This window comes from Morone saxatilis, unplaced genomic scaffold, assembly GCF_004916995.1.
Source record: "Morone saxatilis isolate NCDOM2014 unplaced genomic scaffold, NCSU_SB_2.0 Contig19, whole genome shotgun sequence".
In the NCBI taxonomy this organism is placed as follows: Eukaryota; Metazoa; Chordata; class Actinopteri; family Moronidae; genus Morone; species Morone saxatilis.
Window position 1 is genome coordinate 5,071,673 of NW_023339751.1, and position 23,239 is coordinate 5,094,911.

Below are 23,239 nucleotides of genomic sequence, written 5' to 3' on the forward strand. Positions count from 1 at the left end.
CTTTTGTCTTCCTCTGTCTGAAATCAGAATTGTTACAAATTATTACAAAAGATTTTGAGTGGTAAATTTGTCACCGACAATCACAATTCATCAGATCATTTTTTCTGCACAGTAAACAGCTTTTTCCAATTCTCTTCCAGCTGTTTCCAACAAAGAATCTAACTCCATAAAATGATAACCTCGATGGTCTACAGATTTCTGTATCTCCAGTCAGTCAGAGTTGATTTACGACCTTCCTAATGTTGCTGCTCTACCTCAGCTCATTACTACTATGCATAGATTTTAGAATACATGTACAATGGTAAAAGCTATAATGATTATAAAACAAACCCATCCTCCACACTCCTAGTGATTAATGGGCATTGTCAGTCATGGTGCAACATTAGTGCAGCCATTTACCAAGAGCTGCATCTTCTCAGAGCTCTTGAGACAGGCTGGCATATATTGCTAACGTCTTTTGCTTCCAGATGAGGTGAGTTATTGTCAAGAACTTACATATCAGAAATATCTTGTATTCCAGTCAGCCAGACATGTTTAAACAGCTATTGTACAGGCACTACACAATGTGGAGACTATACCTGCCACATGATAGTTGATATTACTTTCATAACAATAGCAGCATGCAAGATAAAGTTTCCCTAGTGGACTCAGCAAAGTTTATCTCATCAAGTTTAACCTCCCTATTCTCAGCAAATAAAGAAACAAACACATGCACAGGCGCACACACACAATCCTGCCTCATTAAGCCAACTAAGCAGTCGTCCTCAGGAAGAAAGGTGAGCCGGGACTGTTCAGTTTCTGCCATCTATAAACTACTTCCCTAAATTAGCCAGGTCCCCTGTGAGGAGAGTTGGGAAACATGCCACTGAATATGTTCATGTGGATCGAGAAGCAACGCGGCTTACTGCTTTGAAAAGGAAGAAACATACAACTTTCTTCTTTGGTGCTGTTTTCCATGAAGATAACATTATAATAGCCTCTTGTCCACAGTCGCCCTCGGAACGTAATGATGCAAGATGGTGCTCATCATCTGCTTGCATGAAGCTGATGTTTTAGGTTTAGTTTCGTGATAGTCAATTCTTAAAGTTGCCTTGCTTTTTAACTGTTGGGAGATTTTTTTTTAGCTACAGGGCTTACATTGCATCTAATGGTGGTAATCACCTCATGCATAAAAAATAACATTAACCCAATTTGACTTTGCAGCAGTGTGAAAAGAAAACAGCTGATAAGTAATAGTGCTGTGTGCAAAATTACTTTAGCTCCAAATGACCTTGACAGAGGAGCAACGCACATGGACGTTTTTTTTTTATTATCTTCCCTTTTAGTTATGATTGTGCAAAGTTTAATTAATGCCATGCATTTCTTTGTACACAAGCATCCTCAAGGGAGCATGCAAATATTCTTTATGGGTAAATGGCCACATCACAGTTGCTCTGTATTCAATTAATCAGAGTGAGGAAACCACAGAGAGGGCTGCGCAAACAGAAAATTCATCAATGATTTCAAGTCCAATAAGGCTGTAGACAAATTACTGTCCTACAGTGAGCATAGTAGAGCACACCTTCACTAGCTTACAGTATTATGCCTATATCTTTATATTTATGATAATACAGTGATTTTTTTAATCTGCTTGTTGCATTCAAAATGAAGATTTATGAGTATACAAAAAATCTGAAAGGAAACCTCATTCATTTTATTGAAAGAGTCACAGTCGTTAATATTGACTGAGAACCTCCACCGGTTTTATTTTCTGGTTCTGGCAATCTATTTTGTTTTAGTCACTCAACATCACTCTCAGTCTGGCTGCAGAGTCCATCAAAATTTGTTCCATGTATAGAAGGGAGTAGACAGGTTAACAAAAAGCCTTTTAGGAGGACGGGCTGCTTAATTAGCTCATCAAAACACAGCATCCCAGAGTGACACTAACTCCACTGCCACTATCATCTCGGTATTTGCTGTAAATAAAGGAAATTGCCACTGGGAGCAGTGTGAAAGACATCAGTTTAAAAGAAGCACCAACAATATTTATAATATTACAAATTAATGTTTTGTTGAAGGTTAAAAATTACTTGCCAAAATTCAGGCCAAGGGTTGTTCACTACCAACAACTCAACAATTCCTGTCTGTTTATGACCCAAATCACTGCCCGTTGGGATTTCCAAACCTTCTTTTCCCTCAAGTCGCCTTCTTGCATTTTCAGCTCCTCAGCAGTGGATCGTGCTGCTGTGAGTCATTGAATGGCAGCAACAAACAGTTTGCTCTCGAGACAATAATTACAAAGCATCATTATAACTATTATTTTGAATGGTGACATATCAGCTCTTCACTTGAGAATTTCCTTAGACTTTGCCTCTAAAGAGCAAACTTGTATTTACTGTGATGATATGAGAATGTGACTGATTATTATTTCACTTACAGGCCATTGTAAGCTTTTTCATTAATAGGGATGGATGAAACTTAATGCCACTGTCACAACTGTCAGCAGATTTTGTTTTTACTAAATACTTAAGTACTGCCCTAGATAAAGCACCCATGCTCCTCCTACTCCTACATAGACAATACAAAAGTCCCAGGAAGGTATTTATTATTTTCCATTTTAATAAAAAAAGGGTTCTCTGATTGCTGCTGATACAAACTGTGAAGGGAATAAACTCTTTCAGTAAGGCTGACATAAATCCTCTTAATGTCTAATTCATCAATGATGTCAAGTGGATCTGTCTCTTCATTTCCTTGTCTGAGGGTCTTTGAGCTGGACAGGCTGCAATATTATTTACACGTGTTTCATCTCATGTCAGACTAAAAGGTATTATGAGCCATGAATGATTATGGGCTGTAATGCAGCCCCCCCTCCCCACCTCTTCTCACACTGGGGGAGGCTTATATAAAAACAAATCTGTGCTCATGAGCAGTGATCATAAGCTCTGTCAATTTTCTGTGTGAGGTAGTATTTGGAGAGACAACTGCCTTGTTATATTATATAACAACATCACTTGAACTTCAGGTCTGATGCTTTTAAGGGGATGTGTTAAATGCTCCTGCAAACAATTCTTAGCGTTTGTTTTCCTCTGTGCGGGGCGGTAAAGTGGAAGGGTTTGTTAAGCCATAAGGTTTTAAATATTAAAATGCCTCTCCGATGATTTCCTGATTGTGGTAATAATATGGCAATCATTCTCTTCCTCTCCGTTGCACAGCCCACCCACATGGGACCCCACGAACAAGATCAATCAAATGCAAATACTGTTAGATCCAGGTCTGCTTTGTAGTTACCCTTCCTGCGTAAAAAGCTGTCGACGATCCTTTGTCTCACATTTGACCTGCTGTCGTGTCACATATAGCAAACATATACCAGCATACACTTCTTTACCCTCCTCGTTACTGACAGTTAAATATCATCGGTGCAGGGGCTGAAATTACCTCCACCTCCAGCATGGGTGTCTGATGGGAGGTGAGGGGGCGGAGGGCAGTCCTCCTCCCACCCCCCAACCCCCCTTTGATCTAATAGCCCCATGGGGAGCAGCACAGCCCGTCCACTTCATGTTTCCCATTTGGTGGTTAGAACCCTGATGGGGATGTTTAAGGATGGGAAGCCGTAAAGCCCCCATTTGTTTTCCTGTAGGTAATCGATGGCAGACTCAGGGTTACAGCTAATGTGATTTATGTGTCCTATTTCCACTGTTATGCTTCATGTACAAATTGTCTTTGGTGATGTAAATTCCCCCAATCTTTTCACAACTTGCTGACACTGAATCCTGGCTGCCAAACCCAAGCAATTAATCCATGTTTGTGTCCATTTCCTTTTTTCCCCCCACTAACAACACCTGCAAATCATGACGTGTTGAATGTTGTTGCACCAAAACTCGATTCTTTGCTCAACATCTCATCTCTCTGTGTGACGACAACAAATGCAGAGAGAAAGATACAAACATTTCATCTACATTCCTTGTCAAAACACGGTGACAAGTCCCATGATAAATCTAATTGACAGGCATTCTATTTGGATTTCATGTGGCATAGCACAGTGAAATGAATCGTGCTTCACTCTTGACTTTTAAGTAAATCATCTGCAGTCTAAACACAAAGGAAATCAAATCAGCCTATTCATTCAGTGATGCATACCTACATAATTATGCCACTACCTGCATCACTTGCAGGTATAAATTAATATCTCCTCTCAGCCTCGCTGTGTTCTCTAGCACATTGACTGTGCTAGAGAAGTGCATTGTGTGTTTAAAAAGTTCAAGCTCAAAAGCTCAAGGAAACAAATGGGAGTATAGAACTGTATTTACGATAGACTGACAGAGTCATCAGATAAAAGCCTTGCAGACATTTTTATTTCTTGCAAAAATTCCAAGATTGCTAGTAAGATTCTTGACTGTGAGAAAGAAAATGGGAAAAAAAGATGGTCAGAGAGGTGCTAGAAACACTAAGCACAAAGGGGAAAGAAAGAATAGACTACTGATTGAACCAGCAACTGCAATCAACCAAAAGAAAAAGTTGCATTTGAAAGCCAAATTCTCTTGCTATAATAGTAAAGTGTATTTTGTTGTTATTCCCCCCACAATGTTTAGAAAACACATTTTTTATTTTGTTATTTAAGCTGAGTTCAAGGTGCAGCTTGCAGTGTTGAATTTCTCCCATGATATCTTTTCTGACAAGATGAGAAAACATGTTCCTCAAGCTGCTGCTTGGTTGTCAAGGGAACATTTCTGAAAATGGAGCGTGCTCTGAGAAAGCACGCTAAAATATTTGCATAAAGGCAAATACCACATTTAAAGGCAAAGAGATCGAACTAAACATTAGAGTTTTCAAAACAGAACCACTTTTACCCTGACTCTTAAAAAACAGGACAAAAAAGCCACAGTGAAGCCGCTCCACGGCTTCTATATTTCAAGTCCTCTGACTGTTTTCTGTAGATGCCTTATGTTATAGACAGTGTGGCTATTGTTCTTTATTATCTGCTATCTGTTGTGTGTTAGCCTGCCTGGAGCTAAACAGTGATGAAGCAGTGTCCCTGTCCAGGAGCCAAGGACAGTCCTTTGTAGGAGGCTGAGCAGAGCCTGATGGACGAAGGAGAGAGGGCAGAAGAGGACAGACATGACTGCTGAATGTACTTCAGGTGGCTGAAATCTCATAAATTATAAAATATAGGCTTGTGTTTGTAAAAGTATAATTACACTAATCAGGACTGAGAACTCTGACACAAACTAACTGTAAAGAAAATCCTAAACCTGTGCATAAGTCAGTTTCATCTTAAAACAGACAACACCCTTAAGAGACAGTGATGTGATTTCCTCTGTAGATGCTCATGAATTATAAACACACAGTGAAGGAAGACAAAAGGGGAAATGCTGAGCATGTATAAATAAAGATTATCAGCAAATGTGACTCAAGAGCCTGAGCCCAGGTCAGCTGCCCTCTTTAATGGAGAAGTTAACATAGTCTTGGACGCCAATGTATATCACAAAAGGCATGTAAATGAAGATATAAATTATAGATTACTAGATGAGATGTGGGAGGAATAACAAAGTGGATGATAGAGGTGTTGTATCAATCTCCCATACTGATTTTAGGGGGAGTGAAACTATTAAGACCACAGACAAGCCATCCCCTCATTTGCATTTACAATTCAGCCGTTCAGCTGACGCTGTTACCCAGAGTGACTTTGAGCAAACGAGTGAGCAGGAAGCAGTTTAGTGTCTGGATCAAGGACACGTGGCTGTTAATGGCTGCACTGGCTGTCATGGGGATCAGACCTGTGACCTTTCATTACACAACGATTTTTCTAACCACTGGGCCTCCGTCTCTAACAATCTTTTAAATGTGTCGCAGTAACATTTCAGTACCAGTTGGTATTAAATTGAAGCCTGCCATGTGTTTTATAACGACTGTCAAAATGTAAAAAAAAGATGGAAGGAACACCAACTTTACAATTTGCAGAGGAGTATATAATTCATCACTCCACTTGTCATGGCTCAATTATGGTCGATAAATCCGGAGACAATAGTCAATAGAAGCGTGGTGAAAAGCAAACGGCTGTTTCACTTGGCTTCACTTTTCAGACATGAAGCCTCCATATGCTTCCATGATAAAGGCATGATAGAAGTCATAAACAGCCATGATGGCCGCTGTCAGCTGATCCACAGCTGGTACATCTGTAACCATATCCATTCATGACTGCAAAAATTGTGCATGATTGATTGCAATTATGTTTAGTTGTCATTACACAGTTGGATGAAAAGTGCAGCCACACTGCATAGAAAACCAATACATCTGAATCTTCAATAACGGCAATTCATGACGTGAGCAGTAAATGGCTTCATACTGTAGTAATGAAAGCAGTTTGGTTCCTCTGAGGAAGGATTAGTGCTAATTGGCCCAGCTGGATAAACAGAGCTAGTGGTGTTAGCATACTACATGGCAGAGCAAACACACCAACCGTTTCCTACCTTTATTTAAAATTTTGCATGAGCATTATCTCCCATCTCAGGCATTATTACATCTCAGAGGATAAAAATCATCCCCTGACATTTAGTCCCAACCTGCTCTCCTTTTTTCACTTCTCATCATGTCACTTGTCCCCCCGCCGTTCTTATTCGCTACCCCCACATCTGTACCTCCCCACCTCCACTTACCCCTCATACTCTTTTGGTCTCAGGCCCCATCTCAGGCTCCTGATTCACTGCTCTGTCAGTTGATCAATAGAAAGGCTCTCTGTCAGGAGGAGCCACAGTGACCCCCCCTCTCCGTCCCCATGTCTCCCCAGACTGCAGACACACAGCCTGTTGGGAAGCTGGCTTTCTACATCCTATACTGGAGAGCATCTCCTCTCCCCCACCCACCTTTTTCTCCTCTCACTTTTCATCTCTGCACCTCAAACCCGATGGAGAGAAAAAAAAAATGCAAGGCACCTTAATGGGCTTCTCAAGGAAGAAGGAAACCAGGGTTTTTTCTGGGAGCCAAAAAAGAAACAGCCCGAAAAAATAGGATATCAGCACAAGACACAATGTGAAAAGAAGAGAGGGATGTGAGAGAAAAAAAACAGGGTGAAAGAGAAGTTGTGCATTCAGCTAAGCTGCAAAAGGCTGGCTCGTCTTCCCTCCCCCCTCCCCGCCTTTCTCCACCCCCTGGAAAAGTGTTCTGTCTCTCTCTCTCTCTCTCTCTCTACCTCTTTTCTCTCTCCCTGGCTCTGCAGCTGTGGTCTGCTGAGCGTCACCTCCACACAGCAAGTGCCTTTACTTGAGCAGAAGAGGGAGAAGGAAGAGGAGGGTAGCTGCAAGAGAGAGTGAGAGAGAGAGAAAAAAAATCCCAGGAGTGTGTGTCTGAACACACCAGAGGAGCATCTCTCTGACTTCACCGAGAGGGCTGTGAAGTGCACAGACGGGCAGAGGCAGGCATCATTGGAGTATCACAGCGCTGGTGGTGCTGGCAGAGCATGCAGAGTGGAGACTGGGGAATCCAGTGGTGCTGTTGATCCTGGTGTCCCTGGCAAAAGCTGCTTGAGCAGGAGAGAAAAAGCGGTGCAGCAGCCCAGGATCTCGCCAGGGGGGCAGCATTTTACAGCGACAACGAAGCGTGGAGACAGCTGAAACCTACACGCACACACAGACACACACATGCACACAGCTGAGTGGGGAAGGACAGTTAGTCACACGCTGTATTTAAAAGACTCACTCCACTTCTTCTGAAACAAACAAACTTGCACAGGAAAACAGATACTGAATGTTATATTTTCTTGTCCATGGATGGTGTATGATTGAGAGGAAAACTTCTGGAGAGGAAATGATCTTTTAAGGAGGACTTACTGCAGAGATTTTTCCACTAAGAATAACTTTCTTTTTTGGGGTGAGTTTAAGCCCTCTATCTAAGCACAACACAAAATAACCTCTATTCTTAGTTGCAGAAATTGAGAGGGGTCTTTGTGACCATTAAGATGCCTCCTTCTGATTCAGTCTGAGCTGTAAGTGGATTATGACGGCAATATTTTGGGATTTCTCTTTTGCCTGAAAAAAAAGAAATAAGAGAGAAATATATCCATGACTGGTGGATTTACGTCTGTCAGAGAAGGAGAGGATCCTGTGCGTTTTCTCCTCTCTTCTCCTGTGGATTACAGATGGGCTTTGTGATCTCTCAGTGCAGTCTCATGGATGATCGCTCGCTGCCAGTCATTAGGATAAAGTACAAAGAGGGACACAAGTGAGTATTCAGCTGGATTTTTATCTCTGAAGGCTTAAGCTTGTATGAAAACAAGGGTGTCGGAAGTGAATCTGCTATGAGAACACATTGCAGCGGCTTCTTTTTCTCTTTCAATAGCAGAAAATGTAACTCACTGGTTAAACTGCTGTGTTGTGTTTTATTAATCATTATCAGGGCATAAACGGTACATACACATCCTGAGAATTATTGCATTTTACAATAGTGACCGTATATGTTTACAGACCATTTGCCAATGAACATTATTTACTAAATAAGGGGTACTGTCTACCAGCAGGTGGCTTGGGCACGAGCGGAGATTGATTGAAGTGATCTGTGTGAATCCTATTAATGTATCCTGGATTCTGGCCAAGGCAGAAGCAATGGAGGGGAACACCACTGTCTAGCAGCACTATCTGATCTGCCTCCTCACTGGACAAACTGAGCACCCTCTGCACTCCCTCTTCAACAACACTCCTCTTCCTCCTCCTCTCCTTTCCCAGGCAAGGATGGTACCTCCACCTCCCACCAACAAGCCCCACGTGTGCCTTTCCACCATTCTGATCATGAGCAGCATGGCGCTGATTGATGCCTACCTGGTAGAGCAGAACCACGGACCACGCAAAATCGGCATCTGCATCATGGTGATGGTGGGAGACATCTGCTTCCTAATCGTCTTGCGTTACGTGGCGGTGTGGGTGGGCGCTGAGGTACGCACGGCCAAGCGAGGCTATGCCATGATCCTCTGGTTCCTTTACATCTTTGTGCTGGAGATCAAGGTCTACTTTGTGTATCAAAACTACAAGGCAGACAGGAAGAGCCTTGATGCTCTCGCAAGGAAAGCATTGACGTTGCTGCTGTCCATTTGCATTCCAGTGCTGTTTGTGGTGCTGGTTGCTATCGACCATATGGAGTATGTCCGCGCCTTCAAGAAGCGCGAGGAGATCCGTAATCGTCTCTTCTGGGTGGTTGTGGACTTGCTGGACATACTGGACATCCAAGCCAACCTGTGGGAACCTCAAAAGAAAGGGCTTCCTTTGTGGGCAGAGGGCCTGATGTTCTTCTACTGCTACATCCTGCTGCTCGTGCTGCCCTGCGTGTCCTTGAGTGAGATCAGCATGCAGGGCATCAACATCGTGCCCCACAAGATGCTCCTCTACCCCATCCTCAGCCTGGTCACCATCAACATCATCACCCTCTTCATCCGTGGGGGAAACATGATTCTGTACAGGGATGCCAGGGTATCCGGGATCCTGATAGGGAAGAACATCCTGGCCATCATCCTAAAGACCTGCAGCTTTGTGCAGTACAGGAGACAGTTGCAGAACGCTTCTCCTGCCTTTGGGGTGGAGCTGCAGAAAAACTCAGTTGCCCACGCTCGCCCTGCCCCCACCCCTCCTCAAGTGGTCATGCAAGACCAGACGCCCCTCCCAGAGGTGACGACGTGTGAACATACATGACAGAACGGTGAGGTGAATCCTGGAAATGTCAATATGAATATATATGACCCTCAGGACACTGGCAGGGCACAATGTTCCACACCTTTTAGGGCATGTGAACACTCATGTGAACACACAGGAGATCATGATCTCCGCTGATGCTTAATGGCACACAGGACACTGCAGACACTTAGCGAGGATAGAGCAGTGCTGTATCCAAAGCTGTCATGGTGCAAAATACAGTATCACTTGTGACTTTGTTAAAGTATTTCCCCCAATGAATTCAGTTAACTGTGTATTTTTTCTAATTGTACAAAAGAAAAAAAAAGGCAACTACTGCAAGATTAGAGGATATATTTTTGAATTGTGTGTGTTGCATTCTAATCTTAAATTTAAAGGTCTGTGTGCTGTGGTGTGTATTTCTGTTGCTCGAATGTTCCTAGTAGTCAAGGGCTTTAACGTGTTAAAGTCAGAAGGAGCAACCAACGAGAGAATCCAAGTAATGAAAATGAAAATAACGTTAAAGCCTTCTCCTGAAAGAAGTGTGTTTTTATATGTGATTCTTTGATAAAGTATTGTGTACAAGATAAAGGTTTTCCTGCTCTTTGACTGGCTATAAAGGGGTCTTTCATGAAGATATCGGACCAATTGAGTATATTTCACTTTTTAATTAAAATTCTGCAAATGTCCTTTAATTAACCTGGGTTACAAAAGAAAATAGACAATGATTTTTTTTTTTCGCTCCGGTTCAATCTACAATTAGAGACAACTTAATTGCTGAAGAGGTGCCTTTGCAATGTCATTCATCTCGAGAGTGATCATTACATTCCAGGCTGCTTATTTTGAACAAGGAGGGGAAATAAATTCTTGGTGCAGTTATGAACAGTTTGATCACTGCAAAGGGTGACTATGGTGCTGTAGTCATAGGACAGAATACACAGCCAAGGGGCACCACTGCAGATGGATAAATGATTCCCAAATAAGGAAACCTGTTTAATATCCTCCTCAGGCACTCAGTGACTATCTGTGCCTGTGCTTAGTGGCAGATCTTTGTAAGCACTGTCATTTTGTTCTTCACACAAAAGTACAAAATGGATACTTTGGTCCAGTGATGTGAATTCACAACAACAGCCAAGAAAAAAATCACATCTTCTAATACGACAAATCTCTTTATGTCTTGAGCAATCTTTCTTATCTCCATCACCACCAGTTGAATCAGAGCTGGACTTTTTTTTGTTGCTTTTTAGTAACAAAGACATAGTATTTTCTGAAAAACTGAGTGTCAATAGTAGAAGAAAAGGCACTGAGAAAAGCTTGAAGGAGGATTTTTACTGGGTGGGCCATTGCTAACACAGGCAGAGATGCAAAGACAAATCGAACAATGAGGTCAGGTGGTATGATATGATGCAGCGCAAAAAAAGGCTTATAGTAATACAGGCACAGGTGCCACAGTAAAAAAAAAAAAAAAAAGGAATTTTTTACAGTAGTTTCCTCCTCTTGTACTCGGGTTACTTTCCTTTGCATAATCTCTCTCACCAGTGACTGCTTGCATAATTTAAAGCAGACTGGCTGTCCGTGTTTGTTAAAACCCTGAGAGTGCAGAAGCCGGTCCCACATTTTCTGTACAAGGCACAGCTACACAAAGGTGGCAACTTACTGTGGCACAAACCAGGCTATCACATTAAGACTGCTGTAGCTAGCATTATTTGTCTATGGCTTGCAAAATTACAACATCAGCAATTTAGACACTATAATATACTATTGGATTGTATTGTTTTTACAGAACTATAGCAATGAAAGGAAAACATCCATCCTTTAGAGCTATACTGAATGTGCTGAATGATGAATTCCGTTAGTGTTATGAACAATGAGGAAATGTTTCTCCAAAAATGGGCTGCATAGCAGTTTTAATGGTGTGGGTCACAATGTAAAGATTCTGATGAAAACAACAGCATTCTATTGTGCGCTACCATCAATATAAAACGTTTTATATAGTTTGAACACAATACTGCTAGTCTTACAAAAGTACAAATAACTTTGTGAAGGCCCACAAGGCCATTCTCTCTTACGTATAAAAATAAAAAATAACATTCCTCCCTTTCAAAAAGCAGAGATGACAGGCAGTAGGTTGTCGATATTCTAACTGATGAAGCTGTTGCTAAAAGCAGAAATGTGGATAAGAAAACCAGCAGCAGTTGGTTTATATAAGGAACATGAATATTGTTGCTTAATTACACATAAGAGTAAGTACATTCACAAGCACAGATTTCCATTCAGGATCAAAGAAGGGCTTACATCTGTCCCAGCATGCAATGTATGGAGGACAGAGAAACACCCTGGATAGGTCAGCAGTCCACTGCAGAGCAAACAGACAAGCACACGCTGTTTCACATTAGGTCTCTTAGAGTCTCTAGTTCACATGATCTGCATGTATTTTGACCGTATAAGGACAAAAAGAGCACGAACAAAAGAGCAGCAATGGGAAATTATGCAAACTCATGCTAAGATTCAAACCAAGGTCCCCCTTGCTGTGATGTGACAAATGAACCACTGTGACGCACTGCAAAGCACATTCTGATTCATTCCAACTCCAATTTACAGCAAATGTTGGGTGTGTGTAACATAGTTATATGTATATTGTGAATACCGGCATAGGCAAAACATTTGTATTTGAAGTAATGCATTTCCTGGATGCTGGGTGGGTTGCCATGCAAGGTTATTATAGTTAACTAAAAATAAAATAAAAATATACAGCAAATTTCTTTAGTTTTATTTTTTGTAAATTTGGTCAAAAACATGCATAAGGAGGAATTGGTGGATATCTTTATTGAAACCCAAAGTGTTATATTTGTATTGTAATGCCAATTTTGAACTTCCCCTGACAAATACCCCCCTTATTTCATAATAGAAAACCCTAAAACTAATACTAAAACTAATTAAAACTTAACAATTTTTAAACAATAAAAACTAAACTGAATTGAGAACACCCACTCTGGAAACTAGCTGAAGATAAACTGAACTGAAAAATTAAAAATTAAATAAAAATAAAAACTAATGAAAAATACGAAACTGTAATGACTCTGTTGCCATGAGCACGACCAGATGATGCTCTACAGTCATACACCAAAACCAGATGGCTGAAGAAGCCGTAATGAACTCATTTTGGCTCAATCTAAAAGCGTTTACTCACTCTACAGTGTGTTAATTCTTTAGTCTGTTAAATCAAATATAAGCTGAACATCAGGCACTGCTCTGTGTCTATTACTATATCTGATGTTTGTCTGGCAAAATATATAAAATGGCATCACTGTTCATCAACATTTGATCGCAATCAAACAATCACAGATTATTAGTGTACAACTAGAGTTCATATCAGTATGTTTCCATCATGTCCATATGGCTTTAAGAACAAAAAGATGATCCAATCCTCTGGGAGCCACAAGTGTGCCTTTGGGCAGTCACCCAACACAATCTACCCGCACCCTCCCACCCCAATGCACATCACCCTTACCGCACTGCCAGATCCTGAATGAATGTTGCATTCATCCAGATGAGCATGTTTTTTTGCTCTGTACTCTCAAATGTTAATAAACTGGGAAGGCTGTTGGATGCACCTACACACTTACCACATTAACACTGACAAAGCGGCCCGTGCCAAGCAAGCAAGACAAACGGCCGCAGTAAATTCACGGCCCGACCTTCGGCAGTCTTGGATGGCAACAGAGCCGGAAAACAAATGTATTTTTCATGGAAGACATGTTACAGCACGAGGGGAACAAACCAGTACAGAAAATTAATGCTCATCAAGTATTGATTCTCTTGTCTGCTTTTACTGATTTTAGATGTAAAAAGACCACTCTCTTAAAACAAATGACGACACGTTGTTTTTCTTTTTTTAGATGAAGCACTGTAAAGTGTGCAATGCTGCTGGACTGGGTGTATTTAATGCTCCTCTGTAATGCTGTAACTTAAATCTCTGCATTTCTCAAACAGTGGAGCGGCCAGTTCACATGCTAATGAATGCTTTAATCTAAAATTCAGATGCTGTGCACATGAGCAAAGCGCAGAAAGGTCAGAAAGTTATACTGCAGAGACTCATCTAGTTCCTACTAAACATACTATACTGTACATACACACAATTTCCAAGGACGTGCACATTAGCTCTGGGCAACATTTAAGATCCTTGAACAATTTTGCTGAACAGTCGCAATTATCTATTCCTCAGTCAAAACACTTGTGCAACTTATCTTTTTTTATAGTGCACTCACCAAATTACAGCCAGTGTAATTAGAAAACTGTTTCCTCACATATACCCCTTAGACATGCATGTATGCATTTTATGAGAGGAGATCTGCGTGTTGCTATTCGCTGTGCCCCCGTAACAGGAAAGGTCTCACTATCTTGCTCATGCACAGTTCGGCGAGGATTAACAGCAGCTGTGAAGTGTGAACTCGACGGAGAATCAAGCCTGTGACTCGCAGCTACAGTATGATCTTTCTAATAATCAGGTCACTCTGCTGGACTGCTAGCAACTTTCCGTCGACCCAACAGGGAACCCAGGTGTCAGAGATGAGAGCTGGTTGCTCGGAGCGCTGTGAAGTGCTGAATGTAAATGTGAATTATGGAGAGGTGTTTCAATATTTAAACTTGTTGGCAGTTTCTTGAGATTTAGCATTTAAATCCGAGCAATTCTGCGAGTTTTCTATCAGGCGGTGTTGACCTATAAAAGATTCAGATGGTTTATGATTCTCTCTGTTGCTTACAGGGCTTTTTCTTAAGCACCCATTTATATGTAAAGGTATTAGTCAAGTCCCTAAAGATCTGAGAGAACATTTGCTCTGTGTAATACCTATTGTTGAAGGAAACATTGATCACTACATGTCTGTGGCTGTAGTTTCATTTATATTTGCAAAGCATTTGTTATTCACTTGGACTGAAGGGATTTTTCATTCCATGTTTAACTTGGTTCTTTGCTAAACCTGCACAACATTTCACCTTGTGGCAGGAAGCGTATTTTCAGGTCCACCCCCTGCAGTTGGTCAAGTCCACTCTACAACACCTGTCACTCATTTTGATGAGCTGTCTACCTTGAAACAGCATCTGGCCCAAGGCTGAGGAAACTGCCATCACAAAAAACACCACAGGCATTAATGAAACAGATGGTGAGTGCAGGCAGATTTTAAGAGAAACAGCAGTGATTTCATACCTCTGTCCACCATTGTTGCTATGACTTCCCTGTGCTAAATGCCCACAAACCAGCCCAAGGCAAATGGATTTCTGCCCAAAATGTCCTGGATTTTATTGAAAAGTCCGTTGGAATATTATTTTGTGTTGATGACGGCCAGTGTTGGAGTGACTGTGCTATTTTTCATTCTAATGAGGCAAATCTGGCATTATACATTTTTCCGCAGCATGCCGCTGGCATGACAGTGGCTACAAACAGAAAATTATGACTAAGCATGCATGCTTGGTTGGGGGCGGTTCTCAGCTGGGTCCTGAAAGATTAAATGCAGCCTCACAGAGGAGGTGGGATATCCCTTACAATGGATACTGGAGGGTAACAGAACTAACACTGTGTTTTGCAACAGACATTATTTGATTAAAAATATCAGTTAATGTGCTCACTAAAGGTTAAATGTTAAATTGTTAGTCACTTGTGATCTTGAATATTTGACTTTGAGAGGAGCTACAACTGTTTAACAAGATAAATAGCATTAAGCTATAACACACAAAAAATGTATTCCCTGAATTTTTGGTTTAAAATGTTGTACATTTATGTTTGACAGCCTGCTGAAACATCCATGTCCACATAATCTTAGTGAGCATGAATGAATATTACTAGTGAGAAAGGACCAGATGTCAAAAATGTCAACTATTCCTTTAAGACAGGAGGAAAACCTAATTACACGTGCGCTGAATGAATCACAATTTAATAAACATGCTGTCATTTAAAAATGTCAGCAAATGTTTTCCTGACGGATATGTTTGTTATTCCAAATGGGTCCACTGTGTTATGTTGTGCATTGGAATTTTACTGACGTAAACCTTTTTCCTTACAAATATCACTGATCTCTTTAAAAAAAATGATTATACAGTAAATGGCCAAAAGATAAATAGATAAGTAAGAGCAAATGCTTAACCTTATGTGTTACAGATAGGCATTTTTCACCGACATTTTGACATGTCACTGAAGGAAAACCACAGGTGTAAATAATAAAATCAGTAATGGTTGAATTTCATTTAGCTGCTTTTAGGGTTCTGATATTGTGTATGATGGCTCACTGTCATGACTTACTGACACTAAAGTGGAGCCATTGTTAATGTAATTAGTAACACATGTTTTCCTACTGTGATTGATAAGTCAAAATGTAAAAACAAAAGCCTATTGAACGTGTCTTAGAATTATTTTTGTCGCCATTTTATAATTACTTCAGGTCTTGGGGATTAAACATGACCGTTGTGTCCATCTTATGGCGCTAACGTTAGCTTCATTAGCTATCTAACTAATGCTGATAAATGAGAAGCCTACTTCTGTCTGCCTCTGTGTGAAACTGAGGGCCCATTGTTTAAAAAAAGTATTTTGAGTGGTAAATCTGACCCTGTTCATTGTAAACTGCATGTGTGCAATGCCAGAATGGAAAGCTTGACAGGCTTAGCGACATAACTGAGGGGGTAGGGCTTACGCTGTACGAGCCGTGACGTGAACAACAGACAAGCTGAGGTGCCTACGACAGAGACACAGCACAGCACACTACTGAGTGCCGGTCACCACAGAGTTTTGGCAGTGTGTAAATGTGCCATCAGTGAATGGTCAGTTACGCCTGTGTTTTTCATGCTATGACATGAAAGTTACTGCTGTGAATAATAACCATCCACTTTGCAGCACTACAAGTCAATTTGTTCTTTTCATTTTCTGGCTGTAGACTTAATGGTTGAGTCTCACAGCTCTCATCAAACTGTACAAGCTGTTTCCACAGAGCAGTTAGAATAAACCAATTATAGGCTACTTGTCCTGCAAAAAAAAAGCTGAAGCAAACTGATGGCTTCGTCTTAAGACCCAGATTTTTTCTTCTTATGAGCTAGTGAAGACCAAAACAGATCTAAAAGGTCAGTGAATATTGGACTGCACCTCTACCTCCTTGCCCTTAATTTCCACTGCACTCTACGAACTATGAAAAGACCACTTCTCATTTTAGAGTCTGCAAGATTGTCTTTTTTTTTTTTTTTTACAAAGGGTTGGTAAGCCACATAAAGTCATAGAATTACAGAGAATGAAAATGAGGCAGGAATCAAGTAAGAGCAATAATTCAGACAGTTTGAGCTTAGTGCTTCTGTTCAACCAGTAATTGTTATAAACTGATTTCCAACCCTCACCGGGCCAGTCCTCCCCACCAATTAATCCATAATTATATGTAATGCCTCTTCCACCCAGGAGCCTGTGATTTGTAGAGAGGATTTAAGAAATAATAGAGCAAATGATAATGGGTGTTTTGTTGAATTTTTAAAAAACCTGTGTGTGAGTATTTACGTATTTCATTCTCAAATTAAAATTAATAGCATATAATGGCTGTAGTATAACAAGACAATCACCGTGAGAATTGGTCTGCTGTTTGCGCACTGAATGTGTTTATTCCCTTTGTCTCAGAGTTGAATTCGGTGTGAAAGGGTAAGCAGGAGACAGAGAACCTCTTTCAGAGAGCACTGACACACTCGCCATGTTCGTACATGCACAGACAGACAGGTCCAGATGCTCCACAGTTCTACAGCTGCTGTGTATTAATAATCAGGATAACCACATCACTCAAGTCTATCGTCCTGAGTGGATGGATCCAATTTGCTTTTGTTGCTATGTAGGCTTCTTTAGGTTTGGTTCGCTTTCTTTCAGTATCTTGCCTTACAGCCAAAAGGTTCGATGAGCTTTAAAACTTAGTTCAGCTGAAATTAATTAGCATGTTTTGTTCAGTTTTTCCTTATTTAATAAAATATCAGTACCCAAAAAGCAAGGGTCCATTTAATCGTTAGTTACTGAGAAGAGTCTTAGTCAAGGCAGTTTTTATTAGTCGGAGAGTCACAGAAAAACAAAACAACATCAAACTCTGTTCAGGGCTTGTGCACCTGGACAAAAGTATCAGGGGATTGTTGCAACACAGACCTTTTCACATGTAACACAGGGAGTCACTTACTGGAGCACTGCTGCACATGCGGTCCTATTTGCTGTCTGTACCCGGACTGGGAGCTCAAGGACAGGGGGAGTTTAAACACTACTAGTGGAGGAGCAGGAGGACCAAGCTGGGAATACTGCCAAAAAGCAAGGCCGGACTGAGCCACAGAACCGAAGTGGTATGGACCAACAGAGAAACGGCGGGTTCAGGCGTGGACAGGAGAGGCATGAATCGGAGGAGGAGGAGTACATTTGTAGCAAGTTAATTTGTAAGTAACTATCGATGTTATACATCATCGTGTCGATAAGTCTGCAAGTGTTTGTTTTTATGAAGTTTGAAGTGATTTATTCTGTGTTTTCAACAACGCGACTTATGTAATGTTATGTCTGTTTAAATAAATTAACTAGGTTAAATGTTCAGTCTCCTTACTGGTTGTTCCAACGCATTCAGAATCCTTTCCGATTTTTCCGTTATCATCTATTATAAGCCACGAATAGTCAACTACTGGCTTTATCTAACGACTACTAGTTGACAAGGAAAATCTTTAGTGATTGCATCTGTGTATTGGAACTGGAATGCCATTCGTTCACTATTTATCTATCGTAGATGGTCAACTTTAAAAGACACAAGCTTCTGGTTGCACCTTGGCCCACTGCTAACGTCAGTGTGCAGGCTAAAAATGTCAACATTGTTTAATTTATAGATTGGGGTGATGCTTAATTTTATAATAGCTCTGCCCACAAAACTTCTGCCCCCCTTGCACTTAATCAACAATTAAAGTGCAAGTTAGTTTTGTTTATCTTTGTGCCCTAACATGTCCACTCAGGGGAGAGAAAATTAGCATATGTGGTTCATACCGAAATAGGTTTTTTCTTCCCTTTAATTATTAAAAACAATTAACAATACATTTAAAAATCACCCTGACATTCATTTTTGACTGCAATAATGGAAGACTACTTGTGATTTCAGTTGGACTTTAATTAACGGCACACAAAGCAGCATCTTAGGTCAGAGTAAGGAAAATATATCCAGAGGCATTTTCATCATGAAATATTAGCTGCAGTTGCAGAGCTTGGGGACACTGCATCACTCACTCTGTATGAGATGAGAGCTCTGTTTGACGAATGAACTGACTGACCTTGGCCTCTGATGAATCTTCTCATGTTCCATTATCTAACTTTTATTATTGCAGTATCACACCTTTTCTCCCTACATTTTCTCTAGTCTGTCACAGTTAGGATTAGTTTCAATTTCTACTATTCTGTCAGTGCATTTGGTATGTTGGCAAATCTGAGATGTACTGTATAGTAAATAGATATATTTGAAAAATAAGCAGATTTGGTCAACAATATGCATAAACAGCGAGAGAAAAGCCATACAAAATGTAAGAAATACGTAAGAAAGCTTACTGTGCCACTAAATCCTACACACTGGAACTATGAATAAGAAAACAAAATAAAACTGACAGTGGATTTTCTTTGTATTCTTTTCCTTTATTGCAAAGTCATCTACCTGAGCAAAAGAAGAATGTAGAATGAATATAAATCAAATGATAAGTAAAGCATTTCTCTGCTCAGTAGCATTTTACTTGTTATTTTCTTTGTTAAACAGAATCTTGTAAGTTTCAAAATAAAAGAACTGAAGAAAGAACAAAACATTAAAAACATTACATAAAAACAAAAGACCACTTACAGCACCAGAGATCTTGATATCTCTCAAGTAGCCCTTGAAGCTGACTTCATACAATAACTATGTATAGCACATAGCCTTTACTTCACAGCAAAGTTGTTTACAGTAGCATCTGAAAACCTTAAACAGACTCAGAGGACGAAGCCTTTTGATGATGCAGTCAGTTTTTGACCCTCGTTAAAGAGATGTTTGGCTGCTGATCATTAGAGCAACTTTATTAATGTGAAGAGAAAGGTTAAAGGTGTATCAGCTGGTTGTAAATGGCTATAACATATACTGCCAGACTGCCAGGGGTGGTATAGATAAAGTGCCCTCTTGAGAGAGCTGGGAAAGCTTTGGGAGAGATAGAGGAAGACGGAGCAGCTTGCAGCTCAGTGAGGGATGTGGGGGGATGCTGGTGTTCACAGAAGGCAGACCAAAGAACTTATATAGATGGAAGCAGTGAGCTGAGCTTTACTGTGGCCAACGGGATGGCGGGAACAGAAGGGAGATGAGTCACAAGCTCACCAAACAGGAATGACCCCTCTCGCAGAGATGTCTTCTGGGAAATTGTTCAGCCAAGACAGCAAGGGGACAGGAGCCATTTGCCCGCCGCCATCGAACTTGCCTCACTATCGATGGCCATGTAGTGACATTCCCTAACCTTCTTCGTATCTGTGGACACAAGGGGGATTATTTATAAGCTTATTAAACCGTAAATTCTGAAACAGTGCCGGACAATGAGTAGGAGGCATATATTAAGCTGCCAAGTTGCCAAGCTGATAAAATATTGTAGATGAAAGGAGGCAATCATACACCTCATGCTTTGATGAGCAATATGTATTCCAAATCACAGCAGGTTGTGTAGGTGAAGTCTTAACATACAGTGTATTGTTAACTTTTCTCCACAAAACATTCTCTTCTAGCTTTGACACCTACATGACCTTGTAGGATTTAATTGTTCCATTTGATGATTCTTCCATGTACCCGTGCTCGTGTAACCTAATTAGTGACAGGAAAGTAGGAAATCAAGATGAAGCAGGGTGAAAGAAGGGTGGAGGATGAACGTAATGTGATAGAGATAAGGTCAGAAACCATAACCTCAGAGCTGATATATAAAGCGGAAGAGGCACATGAGCGCTGAAAATAAATCAGAGATTTTATGCAGATGATTTCTGAATTTCCACTAATGAGCTTCCTGTTTAAGTGTGTCATTCTGACAGAGGGATGTTTATTGGTTAATCATGGATTTATGATATGAGAGGCAGTGCTCATCTTTAGCTTGTAGGTTGCCATACATACAGGGGGTTAAAAGAATAGTTCAACATTTTGCGAAATATGCTTATTTGCTTTCTGGTGGAGAGTACCATAAAAAGATTGTTATCCCTCTTATATGTCCTTTAAATAAAAGGCTAAAAACAACATCCAGTTAGCTTATTTTAGCATAAAGACTGGAAACTGCTAGCATGGCTTTGTCCAATGGCAACAAAATCACCCTATGAGCACCTAACCTTAATGCACATTATATACCATTTACACCTGATATTAAAATGTAATCTGTATCCAGCGATATGAATGTGATCAGATCTGCCTGACCAGATCTGGAGGTAGTTTGGCTTTCATTGTGTGTGAGCTTGGTGTACATGCAATCGACAATTTGCTAGCATCCGTACACAACATGACTGATGTTAGATATTTGTTTTTAGCTTTAACATAAAATACAGGTTGTTGTTCAAATTGAAATGTTCAAACTATGCTTCTAATTACTGTTTATACGTCTCTGTGCCATAAAAATGCCAAAGGATGTGTTATTCAACAGAACTGTGTGAAAAACAAGCGATACCAGTGAGAAATAATACAATAATATATGTGATTTTATACAAAGAAGGGAATATCTAATTACATATGGGGACAAATAATCAAGAATTTGTTGTAGATATTATTAATTATTATTATTATTATTATTATATATTATTAAAGTTTTTAAACTTTCCTCTGACTCAACAACTCACAAGACTCTGTGATCTTTAAGGATGTCTGGGGCTGTTTTGCCACCACTCAAATTACTCACATGCAGGTTATACTCTGGATGACAGAGATCCGATGAAGATGATGAGAACACACAGGTGTAAATGTAAAGGGAAGATTATTTATTATCTGGATAATGTGTTCAAATACAGATCACATTTTAATACCAGGTGTAAATGGGGTGTAATTAACATGTTATATATAGTTTGTCTCATCCATAAAAATAAAATGTTTAAAAATGACAATTTACCGTTGTATGTGCCAAAGTATTTCTTGGCTTTGTGCAGTTGCCATGCAGGTAACCAGCGGAAACTGAAAGAAATAACTGAAATAGTCAAGCACATAGCCTAAATAACACAGTAGCATGTCACTTCAGTTTTGCACGGATTAAACAAATGAGATATAATGTATTAATTAATGCTCTTTAGATTTTGTAGAGCCAGGCCAGCTGTTTCCCTGTTTCCAGTTTTTATGCTAAGCTAAGCAACCTGGTTGCTGGCTGTAGCTTCATGTTATAGACTTCAATCATATCATCTGACCTACTGCCAGAAAGCAAATGAGCACATTTCCCAAGATGTTGAACTATTTCATTAAGTCGAAGTCAAGCTGCTGAAACAGTCGGAATGGAAAGATGTATTTAAAGAAACTTCCCCCTACAGTAACCCTAATGAAGATCTACACATAAATATCTTCTGTATGACATTTGCTGTACTGGTGCAGCTACCTGACAGTGTAAGTAAAATCTATTAGCCTTTACACTGCCACTCAAGGGTGACACAGAATTATTTAGGAAACATATAGTAGCCTCAAGAAAAGGATTCTTTTGCACTAATAAGATTAAGCACAGAAAAGTCCCCAGCAGCAGCCTCAGTTCAGCTGCCAGCAGGTACTTCATGCCAACCATGCAGCACATAAGGTAATAAGCCACCATGACACTAAGCCTGTATTAAAAAAAGGGTTGGCTGCAACATTTCGGATATGAGAAATGAGCCTTGATGTGACAGATCATTGTCCAGATTAAGACTCATGTCAAACTATATTTTTTCAGCCCATGTCAAAGGCCAGAATACTTTGGATAAACTACTGAATGATTATGTTGGCATAAGAGATGCTATGCTATGTTTGGATGTAAATGTTGGATCTAGCAAGGGAACTTATTTCCTGCTTGGTGCAGTGTGCTCAGCTGGTGATTATGTGTGTAGAGTGAGCTCTGAGTGATCTCAATATGGTATCTGGTAAATATGGGCTTTTTCACGACTGTGTAATGTGGAAGGCAGGCTTTGTTGTTACAGCGCTGACAGCCTTGGTAAGCAATGCTGGCATGACAACAAGTGTGTGTTACTGCTGGGAATTTCAATGGGAGGGAGAGCTCTTTTCCTGCCTATATTGCTACCCTATGGGTGACCTATTTCTCCGTGAGTTGCAATACTTGATCACACAACATTATTTAATAATTAAATCAGGATTCAAATTCAACAGAGTGCTTCGACTTTTATATTTCATTATACTATTCAATGGTAAACCGAAATAAATTAGACACAGATACGAATATGAGAAATACTACTGAAATATAAGAACAGCAATGTGATTACAGAATTAATGTATTAGATGTAATTTAACAACTAGAGAAGATGAAAATTGTAATATGTGATTATTGATACTTTTCTATTTTAGAACCAAACTCGTCTCATTAAAAATCTGTGCTGGACTTTTTAAGGTTCACAGTGAGAGCGCAATGATTAAAGGACAATA

The 23,239-nt window shown here is 40.2% G+C and overlaps 1 protein-coding gene across 1 annotated transcript; it reads left to right on the forward strand.

Annotated features, from left to right (window-relative positions):
* The first annotated feature begins 7,392 nt into the window (after positions 1–7,392).
* Positions 7,393–10,073, forward strand: LOC118329550 (transmembrane protein 121). The gene is made up of 2 exons (XM_035663773.1): positions 7,393–8,193; positions 8,486–10,073. The coding sequence occupies exon 2, from the start codon at positions 8,700–8,702 to the stop codon at positions 9,648–9,650; it is 951 nt and encodes a 316-aa protein (XP_035519666.1). The 5' UTR covers positions 7,393–8,193; positions 8,486–8,699; the 3' UTR covers positions 9,651–10,073.
* Positions 10,074–23,239: the final 13,166 nt, after the last annotated feature.

Coding starts and splice junctions, on each gene's coding strand:
- LOC118329550 (XM_035663773.1), top strand. CDS start 8,700: ATGGTACCTCCACCTCCCACCAACAAGCCCCACGTGTGCCTTTCCACC.